This window comes from Trachurus trachurus (genome assembly GCF_905171665.1).
Source record: "Trachurus trachurus genome assembly, chromosome: 10".
In the NCBI taxonomy this organism is placed as follows: Eukaryota; Metazoa; Chordata; class Actinopteri; order Carangiformes; family Carangidae; genus Trachurus; species Trachurus trachurus.
In genome coordinates, this window is record NC_139894.1 from 13604889 (window position 1) to 13617303 (window position 12415).

General features: G+C 39.2%; 1 protein-coding gene across 4 annotated transcripts in view; it reads left to right on the forward strand.

Moving 5' to 3' along the window:
- diaph2 (diaphanous-related formin 2) overlaps positions 1–12415 on the forward strand; it is a 346642-nt gene that overhangs the window by 124535 nt on the left and 209692 nt on the right. For all 4 annotated transcript variants that reach the window (XM_083980784.1, XM_083980786.1, XM_083980787.1 and 1 more), the window contains 2 exons: positions 5079–5447; positions 8912–9026. In XM_083980784.1, the coding sequence (XP_083836910.1) occupies positions 5079–5447; positions 8912–9026 (484 nt within the window). The remainder of the gene's footprint in view (positions 1–5078; positions 5448–8911; positions 9027–12415) is intronic.

The following is a 12415-nucleotide window of genomic DNA, read 5'->3' on the forward strand; positions in this document are numbered from 1 at the left end:
ATGTGAACATCTTGCTCCCTCCAAATAAAAAGCTGTCCGTTATGCCTGACAAATGAGGAAGCTCTGGCTGGTTTATTTTATTCTGAGATATGTAAAATGCCACTGCAAGTTTCTGTTCTGTTAAACTGTTGGGTCTTTCGAGTCATATCAGCCAAGAGCAGAGAAGGTGGAGGTTTTCCTTAAAGAACTAGCAGCACTGAAGGACTCATTGTGTGCTTTAGTTTTTGTTAATCAGTTTAGACATTATATCGTCTGGCATCTTCTGTTTTTAAAAAATAAATCTATTTAAAAAAGCTATTTAATATTTTCTCACACCGGATAAGCTATTATAGCGGTTATACCCAGCACACTCTGTGCCGGAGGATTCAATATGTGTTTGTAAATCGTACATTTTAATCGTGTTGGTTAATGGTTAATGGTCATTTAACTGACTCTGACCATTGATCAGTATTTGTGTTTAGATAAACTTCTTTATCAAAGTGAATTCATTCAATCTGTTTAGGTTTAAGTAAACCAAAGTTAATTTTCACCCCATTTTACATATTTGATTAGAATTAAAGTCAATTTCAGGGCTGCCATATATGTTATTTATCCTCAGAAATCTGCTAAAAATATGCAGGTTGTGCAGTAACAATTCAGAGTTATCTCCTTTTTTTGATTTAAGACACGTGTTCTTATAGACCATTGAATTTCTACTGCAGGAAATGAACCAAACAAGTGTCATTTTCTTAGATGGTGGTACTACTGCCACCCCAGGAAGACTAGGAAACTAGGAAAGAGTGTGTTGTGCAACATAATCCTTGTTTGACACATTGCTGTAGAAAGCCCTTTAAATGGGCACGAGGACATGCATTCAGTTTGTCCATCAAAGCTGCTGTGCTATCACTGCTGTTTTGCTGAATATGAATTAAATGGGAGCTAACCCTAACCTTTCATCTGCTAGACTGAATTCCTGTCAGATATTAAAACACATGCATGCCTGAGTCACTTCTCTTCACCTCGTTTGTGAACCAACACATTTAATGAGAGTCTTTCTCTGGGAACTTTGGCATTGTAACAAGCAGCCTTTTTGATGTGTCTGTTTGATTATCCCCCAATTGAGTTGAGTGGAGGTTCTGCCTGTAAACATCAACAAAGGACACACATATCACAACAAGTGAAAATCATCCACCCTTCCCCAAACCTTTGCTTCTAACCATTCAAAGCAAAAAAAAAGAAGCAAGCTATTCATTGAATTGGCTCTGGAGGTAATGAATAATGTAGCACTGCAGTGGTACATTGGAGCACTCTGCGCCATCCCATTAATAGGTTTTAACAACCTGGCGGTCTTGTAGCTGACCCAGCCTTGGCCCCAAGAGGAGCTGGTTGTGTAGTAGACCACTTTCTCTCTCTTTTACTGCCAGGCTGCCTTCCGTCCTGGTTGATTATAGAATTCAACCCAACTGATGATGACTTCCTATGTAGTCACTGATATTATGTGCTCTTTGCTGTTATGTAATGCAGGTAAGCCAAGTGCTCTGTCATTCAAATGTCTCACACACACACACACACACACACACACACACACAACACCCACACGCATACAGCCACCTCTAACCCTGAAGATGAGAGGTAAAATAAAACTTTTCCTTGCTTCTTTAAATATTTCACTTTATTTCAGTTTTCTAAAAGTCTTACAGAATGAAAGTTCTTTTTAAGTCACCCCTTAAAAGTTTCCATCTCCTTTTCCATTATACACGTTAAATATTTAGTCCTCTACAGTCCATAGTAAGAGGTGTTCGGTACGAATGACTCTATAAAAATATTACATTTCAGTTGCTGTAGATTACTCTCCCATCTTCCTTTTTTGGCAAGGTTGCACAGAGTAAAATATCAAAGCAAAATGGGTACATTGCTAAAACAAAGACTGCACAGTGAAATCAGTGCCCATCACACATCTGAGAGTGTTAAGTTGAAATGTATTTTTCAATGCCAAAAAGGAAGGAAAAAAAGGAAACTGGAAGAAGGGTTTTGAAGGTGCACCAACTGTCAGTGATGCTGTGCCTTGTTCCTTTCATGCTGCAGTCAGGGCTCTACACTGATGTTCTTTTGAAGATAGATTACACCTTGTTTTAGGTGTAAAAGTACAGTACACTTTGCCTTTTGCACATCAAAGAACTCATTCAAATGAAATGGGGATATAGCAGTGTACTACCATTGTCATTAACTGTGTAAGGAACATCCTCTTTCCCCTGTTTACCTCTTTTCTGCCTTTTAAGTGTTTGGTGTGAGTACTGTTCTTTTTAGCATTCTTCTTCTCTGTCTATCTAACCCACCCCCATTTGTACCTCTCTGTTGCCCCCTGTGTCTGTTGTGGTGTGTGTTCCCATTGTGTGTGCTGGTGGGATGGGTGTGTGTATGTGTGTTGTTGTATCTGAACAGTTAACTATTGAAAAAGACAAGCTCAAAGAGGCTCAGAGACTCATCAGGGAATCTGAAGCCAAGGTGGGTGTCCTCCTTGCATGTGTGGCCCTTGACATAATCTCACAAATCTATGAATCCAGAATTTGATTGTGGTGCTTCAAATCTGTTGTCAGAGAGAAAATCTCAAACTAATAATGGAACTTTTTTTCCATCTCCATTTTCTCTGCACATGTGCCCTTCTTCATATTGTGCATTAAAATTAATGTTTTGACTTTGAAAAAAAATTATCTATTTAGTACAAGGTTACACTGAATGAAGATTACACTGAATTAATATCACTCTTGAATCAATACTCCTGCAATTGTTCAGTTCAGTTCAGTTCAGAAAACTTTATTATCCCCCGAGGGGGCACTTTATGCGACAAGCAGAACAACACAAAAACACAAACAAATCAAATATAAAACAAAAAAGTGCATTTCAATCACGATTTATAAAACCAATAGTAATAGTGGTAATCCACAAAACGGGTCTGAAAAAATACTTTTCATTCCACAAAAAAATACAACAGTAGGAAGCCATTTTGGGGCTTTTATCTACACACATTTCCAACTCGTTAAATGCAATTTTCATAAGTAAACACTTTGTGATTGAATTCATCTATCAGAGATGAGATTGAGGCATAGATTTAATCACATAGTATTCAGAGTTAATTATCTGCCACTCTGACCTCCCCATTGAGTCCAGAAGACTATGAATCCAATTTGGATGGGTTACATTTCATATTAGCCTGGTTGTCCAATTTACACAGTTTCCCAGATGGGCTCCACAAAAGTAACATTGGCCAAAAAAGATCAAAAAGAGATCTCTTAGAACCTGGTGATAAAACATAATTGCAAAACATGCTGGGAAAATAGACTTTACACACAATTTATTGGGATCAAAAAAATCAATCAATCAAAAAAAAAGAAAAGAAGAAACTCATTTGGAAGGAGCCCTTTAGGTTATAGAAAGAAGTAACATTTCAATACAATATTTGTATTCTTTCTTTATGTCTGTACAGAGAGCTGTGTTTGGCTATTTTATTTCACACAGCAACCTTCATAATTGTATTAATGCAATATACTTTTATTACTTTTTCAGGCCCAGACACAAAGTATATTGTGTTTATAATGTACATATTGCCTACAAAACATGAATGGGGTAGTTAATTACAATCTAAAACATATAGTCTAATGTGATCTCATATGTATAATGTGCCTGTTGTCAATTAAAGCAGTGTACACAATTATTTACATTTTATACTGAACCACTTATGGATCTCTTTGAATGTTTGTTTTTGTATTTGAAGAGGAAGCTGCCAGTGGCAATAGTACTGGATCCCAAAGGTTCTATAGACACTGTTTTTATTATTGGGTAGATCAGAAAGAGGAAGAGAGAGGGAGTGAGATAGAGACTCTGATGGCCCTCTAGTATGGAAACAACTGCGCTCTAATTTAGCAGCTAATTTGCCTCCATTCTGTCACATTAATCTTAAAGAGAAAATGGGCCATGCAGGCTCAAGATTGACAGACCCATAATCATTTGATGTGGATTTTTACTGAAGGGCTCAGAGCAATCTGTGTAAGATGCTCCTCTCAGAACACCTTTTTAATTTCAGCCCTAATAAACAATCCACCAATGTCATTATGTAATGAAACGCTGCGTAATGTCTTTAAATATGAAGCCAATCACATTTTGTATGCACAATCAAGTGACTGGGGAAATACACATGGTGGGGAATTGGTTTTGGAAATGAGATGTGCAAGTGGTAATGCTTTTTGGTTAGAACTGGCACCTAATCAACTCCTAAGATCAAACCCAGTCTAAGCTTGGTTTTCTGTAATTGTTGTATATGCATATTTTTTCCTAAACCATTTTCTATTGACATTTTCACTATCAGAGACTACTGCACCTGCGTATGTGGTAGGTGTGATAGGTCAGACATGTCAAATGACTGAAAGACTTTGTCTTATCAGTGTTGGGTCTAATTACACCCCTGTCTACTGTTTAATAGCCTAGAGTTCGTGAGGGGGAGGACTTGATGGGAAACCAACATTCTTATCTTTTACAACATAAAACAGTAGTTGTTTTTCCTCTGAAGTTTTTCTTAGTATTTATTCACATACATATCAGCAGGTATTAATGAACACATACATTAACCTTTTGGTCAAGTATTGCTCACAATGGCTAACTATATAGTTTTTGCGTATTTCACATTTTGTGACGCCACAGAGGAGATATATAGATAAAAAGAGAAATAAATGAACAAAGTAAAAAAAAAATCTTATTATGACAGGATGTGAATATGAAATCAAAAGCTTTTTGATTAGATGCATGAACAATCTTATTATTAAACTGTATACTGTGCACAATCATTATGTCAACTCCCATGACCACATCTTTTCCTCACACCACAAATACATATCTGCTTTCCAAAGACATTGCTTATTACAATCACCAGGAGTTTGTGTGATTAATTTTGCCTCTGAAGTTGAATTGGTCATTAATACACACGACTGCCTTCCTTGAAACCTGTTATCTGCTCACAGCCAGAGATAATGTGACACAATTTAAACGACCTCACATTGGATTGAATCACCATGAAGATTGTTAACGTTTGTGCCCTGTACTTGCAGATTGCAGCAGGTCCAGCTGCACCCGGAGCACCACCTCCACCTCCCCTACCAGGGAATGCAGCAGCTCCACCTCCTCCTCCGCCTCCTCCTCCCCCACCTCCACCTGGTGGCTGTCCTCCTCCTCCGCCTCCTCCTCCTCTTCCTGGCCATGCTTGCATGCCACCACCACCTCCTCCTCCACCTCCTCCAGGTGGAGGACCTCCACCTCCGCCACCACCGCCTGGTTGTGGACCCCCACCTCCTCCGCCTTTTTTTGGAGGCCCGGGCGTGCCTCCACCACCGTTGGCTGTTGTCAAGCTGCCTTATGGGCTTGAGGCCAAGAAGACCTACAAGCCTGAAACTGTAATGAAGAGGGTCAACTGGACCAAGGTATGGTAACCCCACCTTGACTTACTATAATGCATATTCTCATATTCAGTGATAATATTGGTGACTTGTCATTTTAAGGGAATTAACATTGCACTGTTATTTAACATGAAATATTATGCAACATTTTGACTATCAGACATGACTGGCTTGAGAGGTTTCTCCTAACTCAACACAATGGGAAGATAGGAAGTTGAAGATCCAAACCATAGGGAGTTCTTTTCAAATGCACTCTTAATCTAGTCAAACAACCGTTCAGCCAGAGGCCACACTATTCCACACTCAGCACCCATTTCAAAGGATTCAAGAGTAAACAATTTTCACTGCTTAAATGTCCTTGGATTTGCACATTCTTAGCATAATTGAATGAAGACTGGGTTGTGTAACGTTCCATCACATTTGAATACAATTTCAATAGGACATTCTCTTGCGTGTGGGCTCTTTTTTACCATAGATAATTTATCCATCGCCTCAGGAGTTCTTAGCATTAATTTAATGGTTCTTTGCTGATGCTTGTGTGACCTTACGTTTTAGTCTTCAATTACTGACAGCAACCAAAACATCAGACCAGTTCTTTTGACATCATGTTAGTGGTGCACGTTTAATGGTTTTAGTGGAATCAAGCCATGTATTAAAAATAAATTTTGAATGTGATTTTTCAGTGTGTTGAGGGCCATTGTGGTTATCTCTCCACACTTTTGTCCTCATTTCTGAGGCACAAGTGAACAAATGGGATATATTTTGCCCTCTACAATATGTTATTTATTTAACTGCAGGCCACCAAATGACAGACATACGTAAATGAGAGAAGTACATGTGGAAATACAATTCGACATTGGCTATTGCATTAGATTTTGTCACTCTTTAAAGGGTTCTTAAAAATGTATGTGTGGAGTTTCCTGCGCAGTGGAGTTAGATTATTAATGGTGTCATTACAGCGATATGGAATACCAAACCCACTGAGCAAACAGTAAGACAAACAACTGTTTATTTGTGTCTTAATACCAGGTGGGGCTGTGTGTGTGTTTGTGCTTTGTTATTTTAAATATTATTACTCATTGTCACCTGCAATGTCTATGTGGATTTGCATATATGATTTGTTTGTGCAAGTGCACACTGTCTTGGAAAAGAACAGAAACGGGTTAATGTGCAGGTGCATTAACCTTGCCTCCACAGGAGTTGCAGTTTGGTGATGCAAATTAAATTCATAACCACTTGAGGAAAAACAATCTGCGTCTCTTGTGTCGATTAAGTGGGACAAGAGTCGTCAGTCTTCTCTGTGTGCAGCAGATGGAAATATAGGAATGCCAGAAGCAACTATGATTTGGTTTTAAAAAAGAGGAAGGGAGAGAGAAGAACATGTATCAAGGCCAGCATTCCATCTATACAATGCCCATACATATCTGACAAGAGCATGAATAACACAGATATGATATTGGCAAAGGAAGACCTTGATATTGCTGTCTTTGAAAATGTACCCTGGAAGACCCTTGAATTTGACATGAAAAGATGTAGGTAGATGAAAGTCCATGACTTGTTGCATCATATGTAGACACATGATCTGTAGGTAAAATAACATCTGCTTCCTGTGGTGACAGTTTTTAAATTGGGAAAAGAAGAACAAATATTAGAAGTCAATTCAGTTCAGTGGTGACCTAGCATATTTATTTAGTTATCTGTTTTTAAATCAATGTTGGATGAATAGGCAATGCAACATGCTACAACAAAACTTAACTATTATCATCATTGAGTTCACATTATAAATCCCTCTATATTTGACCAGCTAAATGGAAACACCCTATATTTCTGAACATGGGTAAAATGGATAAAACAAAAACGAGTTAACCAATCACAACTGCAAATATTTCATCAATTCAGTGCTTTAAGAGGAAAAAATTAAGTGTTGGTACTCTCCTTATTCAACTGTTGGTGGTAAATCCCGGTACGCCAGGGGTTAAAATCTAGAAGTGCCGGTACACCGCACTGATACGTGCCAGCCCACAAATGACAACAATGCTGCAGAGCTTCTTTCAGAATTTAAGCAAACCCTTAGCCACCATGTTCTCATTCATCATGTCAGAAACTGGGTTGGTCTCTTTGAAACTGTTCTTAATTTGTTGCTTAGCAGTGGGGATCATGTATCAGAAATGTCTGACATATCTCATGGTGTAACACAGGGCAGCTGTCTCAACCCCCTGCATTTCTCATTATACACATTTTTTGGGGTCAGCATTATTAGCTAGTATCAAGTAAGGTAATCTACTGTATATCTCTATATCTATATTCCCTAACTTGATACTAGCTGTACTGATACTAGTATAAGACCTTTCTGCATTTCTCACCATTTTTATTATCAAGTAGTTGTGGGAGTAGGCAAACTGAAAACTGAAATGCCAAGGGAATTGATGTTTGCATTACTGAATTTCTGGCTATATTTGCTCTCTTCACATTTTCTCCAGTTCACAGACATGGCATAGACTGCTGTCTAGGACTTTCAACAGGTTGTAGAGCAAATGAGAGTAGGCCTACATTGTCACATTGTTGTTAACACTCATGACCAAGACCAACTCATGTCAAAAGGACCATAAGCCTCCCATTAAAGCACCTATTGTTGCCATTAAAGAACTCAGCAACACTGTTGCAGTTATCACCAGCCTTGAGAACGATTTCCCAGCTTCACCTGGAGCACTCTGTCCATGTATCATAAGAGTGGTGCTTGCACCTCTTTCTGTATGTAATTACTTTGATGTTCAGCAGGTTAACAGTGGTGGTGCAGGAGGCCAACTGCTCATCCAGACCCTAAGTACAAAACTAAATCACTAATACCTCTCACCATTAGCACAATCAACAGAATGTATAGCAGATGTAGCATAGTGTAACAAATGTCATTAGCCAGTAGTAAGTGCAATATGTTATATGGGTTGTTTATGTATGAATCCCTCAGTATACTCCCACTTTCTCTCGTCTATTGAGCAGTATGGGGGGGGGGGATGAAAGAGGAGGAGTAGAAATCATCCCCGTGGTCTGCCATGATCTCACCATGTGTAGGTGCTTGGTTGCTTTTTAGAGGCTTTCAGGCAAATCTAGGTAGGAGGACTGTATAAACAGAGTTGTTTTTTCTGCAACCTGAAAATTCAAATATTTCATTCATCCCAGGAGAGGTCAAGCTTTGATGTGTGTGGTTCAATCAGACTCGATAACACAAATCATTTAGTGTGGTCATATTCATGTGATTTGTCATCACATAAAAGTATACCTTTAACCCCCACTTTTGCGTTTTTGATCTTTTATGCTGGTCTTGTTTAGCACTCTGTTGCTAAGGATGTACACACAAGGGCATGTGTGTGTCCACACACAAGACAGACACACACAAACCCCATCTCCAGTGAGAAGAACTTTTTGAGTGGCAGGTTGGTGGAATAGCGGTCTCTGATTGTAGTGATAATGGAAACCTTGTGTCATTGCAGATAGTGCCTCAGGAAATGGCAGAGAATTGCTTCTGGATCAAAGTCAAAGAAGAGAAGTTTGAGAATCCTGACCTATTTGCTCAGCTCTCCCTCTGCTTCTCCTCACAGAGCAAAGGTAAGGAGGCGTCATCTCTCTTCACCCCTTCCTTAATTAATCTACACACACGCTTCATTTAGCCTCTCTGGCAATAGATGCCAAGCCACTTTCATCTTGTGACACTTAAGAAACCATTTTTCTTACTGAGATGTTAATTATCTTAAAACCAAGCACTTTTCCCCCTGCATTTGAACACCGTCTATGTATGCTCTCAATTCAATCTCTTTGCCAATTAGGGACACCGGTGCTTCTGTAGGCATTGTGTTTATGTGCTTGCATCTTTGAGAAAGCTAGAAATGCAATTTGGCTGCACATTGTATTTGTTCTTTGCACCCACTGAGTAGTTTTAGATCAGTATTTTTGTGTGTGCACATGGATGTGCACAAACTTGAACTTGTGTGCACTGTATATGTGTGAACCGAGAGCAGCTATGCTTGGTTTGCTTCTTGCCTTTTCCAGTCCAGTAGACCAATCCTCCATCTGGGAAGATGGGAGGCTTTTGTGAAGGAAGCTTTGGGAGTTTGCTTGTCCCGGTCAGTTTGTTTCTCAGATACACAACCAGGCTACCTAACTTGCTGATGAATAACACAAACAGTACAGAGCAAGTTTGTTTTTGTACGGAAGAGGGTTTGTGAAGGCACTTGATGTATTCCTCCCATGACAATTTGAGTGTTTTCCACCTCTTTGACAGTGTGTGCGTATATGTGTGTGTAGTACAGCCCTCTAATTCTAGCAGCAGTGGGAGGGGAGAAGTCAGAGCCCTGTCAACCGCAGAACAGTCAAATCTAAGCTCTGTCAGGGTGTGTGGACATAACTATACAGAATCTCCTAACTTTCCCCATATACCCACCGCCTCTTTGGACACCGCTCAACTCACCAGCTCCATTGTTCTCACAGCCTCCACGTCTGCAAACTCATCTCTTTGTGGTTATGTGAAATAAATAGCAAATTTCCCTTGGCCGCTGAAGGGTATAATACAGATTGAAACAATAGTTGTTGCAAGCCTTAATGAAATGGCAAGGAAAGGCCAGCCGCTCTCCTCATCTTTCACCAGAGGATGTCAGTCAGACACTACACTATATTTTCAAGACACGCTTTGGCATTTCTGTGGTAAACGATGGTCAAGACTCCATGACAGCTTTGCAATGTCTATTTAATTGTTGCAATTTTCATTGTGTGCTTTTATTTATTTCATACATTAATATTTAAGATAATACATGTAGCATTTAATAACAATAAATCAGTAATATATTTGCAGAGTACAACAGCTATAAAACGCATTTGCAGAACAAGTCTGGAAATGAAATACAACTTCACATTTGGAGTTCCAGAGACACATGGCTTCAGCTTTAACTGTCCTTTTAAATTCTTTATTGAATTCATTTTCTCACCCACTGGGGTTTGAAAAAAAAAAGAAAATTCTATAGATAGTCCATGTTCCCGCTGGCCGGGTAGGAATTCATGATCCAGCATTTCCCCTGGGAGTTACCTTTGCTGGATCCCTATCAATTACCCCTGCAGCGACTTCACTGAATCAGCTCTTTCCCCTCTATTGTTGAAACAGAACATGATTTGCTCATGAATGAAAAATGCTGTTTAATGTTTGATATGTATCCCCCCCAATGAGGAGGGCTTTGATGTAGATGGTGTTGCAAAAAAAAAAGTGCTAGATGGGATCTTCCTAAAATGATACAGTAATTCATTTGTTTTTCCTCTTTCCTCTCTTCATGCAATATAGTTTTTCAAATTCTCGCCATCGGAGGATATGTAAAAATAAGTCTGCTTGAACATTAAACATTTTGTCTAAAAGATACCACTTTATTTCCACTTTGAATCTGACCTATTTGGATAGAGCATTTTCTTTCATCTGGAGTCAAGCTGTTAAACTGTTATCAGTGCAGTTTAAAGTGGTGTGGGGGGTTCAGGTGGAGAAGCCGAGACTTGCAAGATTAATTCCTGAGGTCTTGTACTCTTATTGTAACCTCTCATTGTAACCACGGACCATAAATCCTTTGTGCTGATTTGACAAACAAGTCACTGGTGAAACCCGACTTCATTTGTCTGGGATATTGCCACAGTTTTTTTTTTCAACACAAACACACACACACACACACACACACACACACACACACACACACACACACACACACACACACACACACACACACACACACACACACACACACTTGTTGTTGTTTTTTTGTTTTTTTTGCGTCTTTGTGTTACCTCCATCTTTTCCACTTCTTAGACGTGGATATTTATAAGTAAAGCACACTTTGGGGGACTAGTGTATCGTGAAAGATGAGGCAAGCAGGTGTAAATGCTTTCCCTGCAGAGCTGCCCTCAGAAAATGGTGCAAAAAGGCTTCTATTAACTCCGCGTTCCTTGGGATTCTTGCTTGTTGCTTGCATTGTTGAAGAACAACACTTTGGCAGTAAAAGAAAAAAAAAGAATCACTAACAGCCCCCAATTTTCACATGGTTATTGCGCTCAGAGGCCTCTAAAACAACTGAGAATGCAAGACTGTCATCTCCCCTGCTGCTTTTATGAGTCTCACTGTTTAATGAGTTTTACCAAGAAAAGGAAATGATAATCAAGAGGGATTTCAAGCTTGGCTTCAATCTTCTAAATGTGGCTTTTTTTCTTAATTTATTATGAAATGGTTCTTTGGCCTGGTTGAAAACTTAACACATATACAGTATCATTTCTTAGGTACTCTGAAGGTCACTGGCAGATTTATTAAAATAGAAAAATAGAAAATGATGTGACTCCCATTAAGACCAAATTGAGTTTATATACAGTAACCAACTCATGTCCATTGCATTTAATTACATTTTGTTTGTCAGGGTTACATGTTGTCTCCTGTTCTAGCGCGCAGAAATTATTAAGATTATTAATCTGTGATGTGAGTATGAGTGATACTCAAAGCTACACCTGAATCACTAAGATGAGGATTTCACCTGTTGTCCCACTGAGTGCTTTCTGATCTTCTGAAGTCTTTCATCAAAGAGACACATCTATATTTTGCTGCAGCTCACCACCCATGTCTTTCTTGTCCTTTACAATTGTGCACGAGACATTAAATGGGCCCTGAAGAACAACCTGGCCGTGTCATAGAGGATTTTTATTTTCTATTGAAACTGCGTTTCCTGTTTGCTTGCCTTCTTTTTGTCTTCCCCCCTTTTCCTTCCTTCTCTCGGCTATATTGTCTTATCCTGCTTTCTTTACCCTCTTCTCCATTGACTTGCCTCTTTTTTTTCCTTTTACCCTCATCTCCCCACAGTTCACTTTATCAATCTGTGGGTTGTGCCTTTGTACGGCTCTTGGGATCAAATCAGATTCACTTCGGAATTGAATGTGTGTAGCCATGGCCTGCTGCATTTGAAAGGCAATTCATTCAGCTGGAA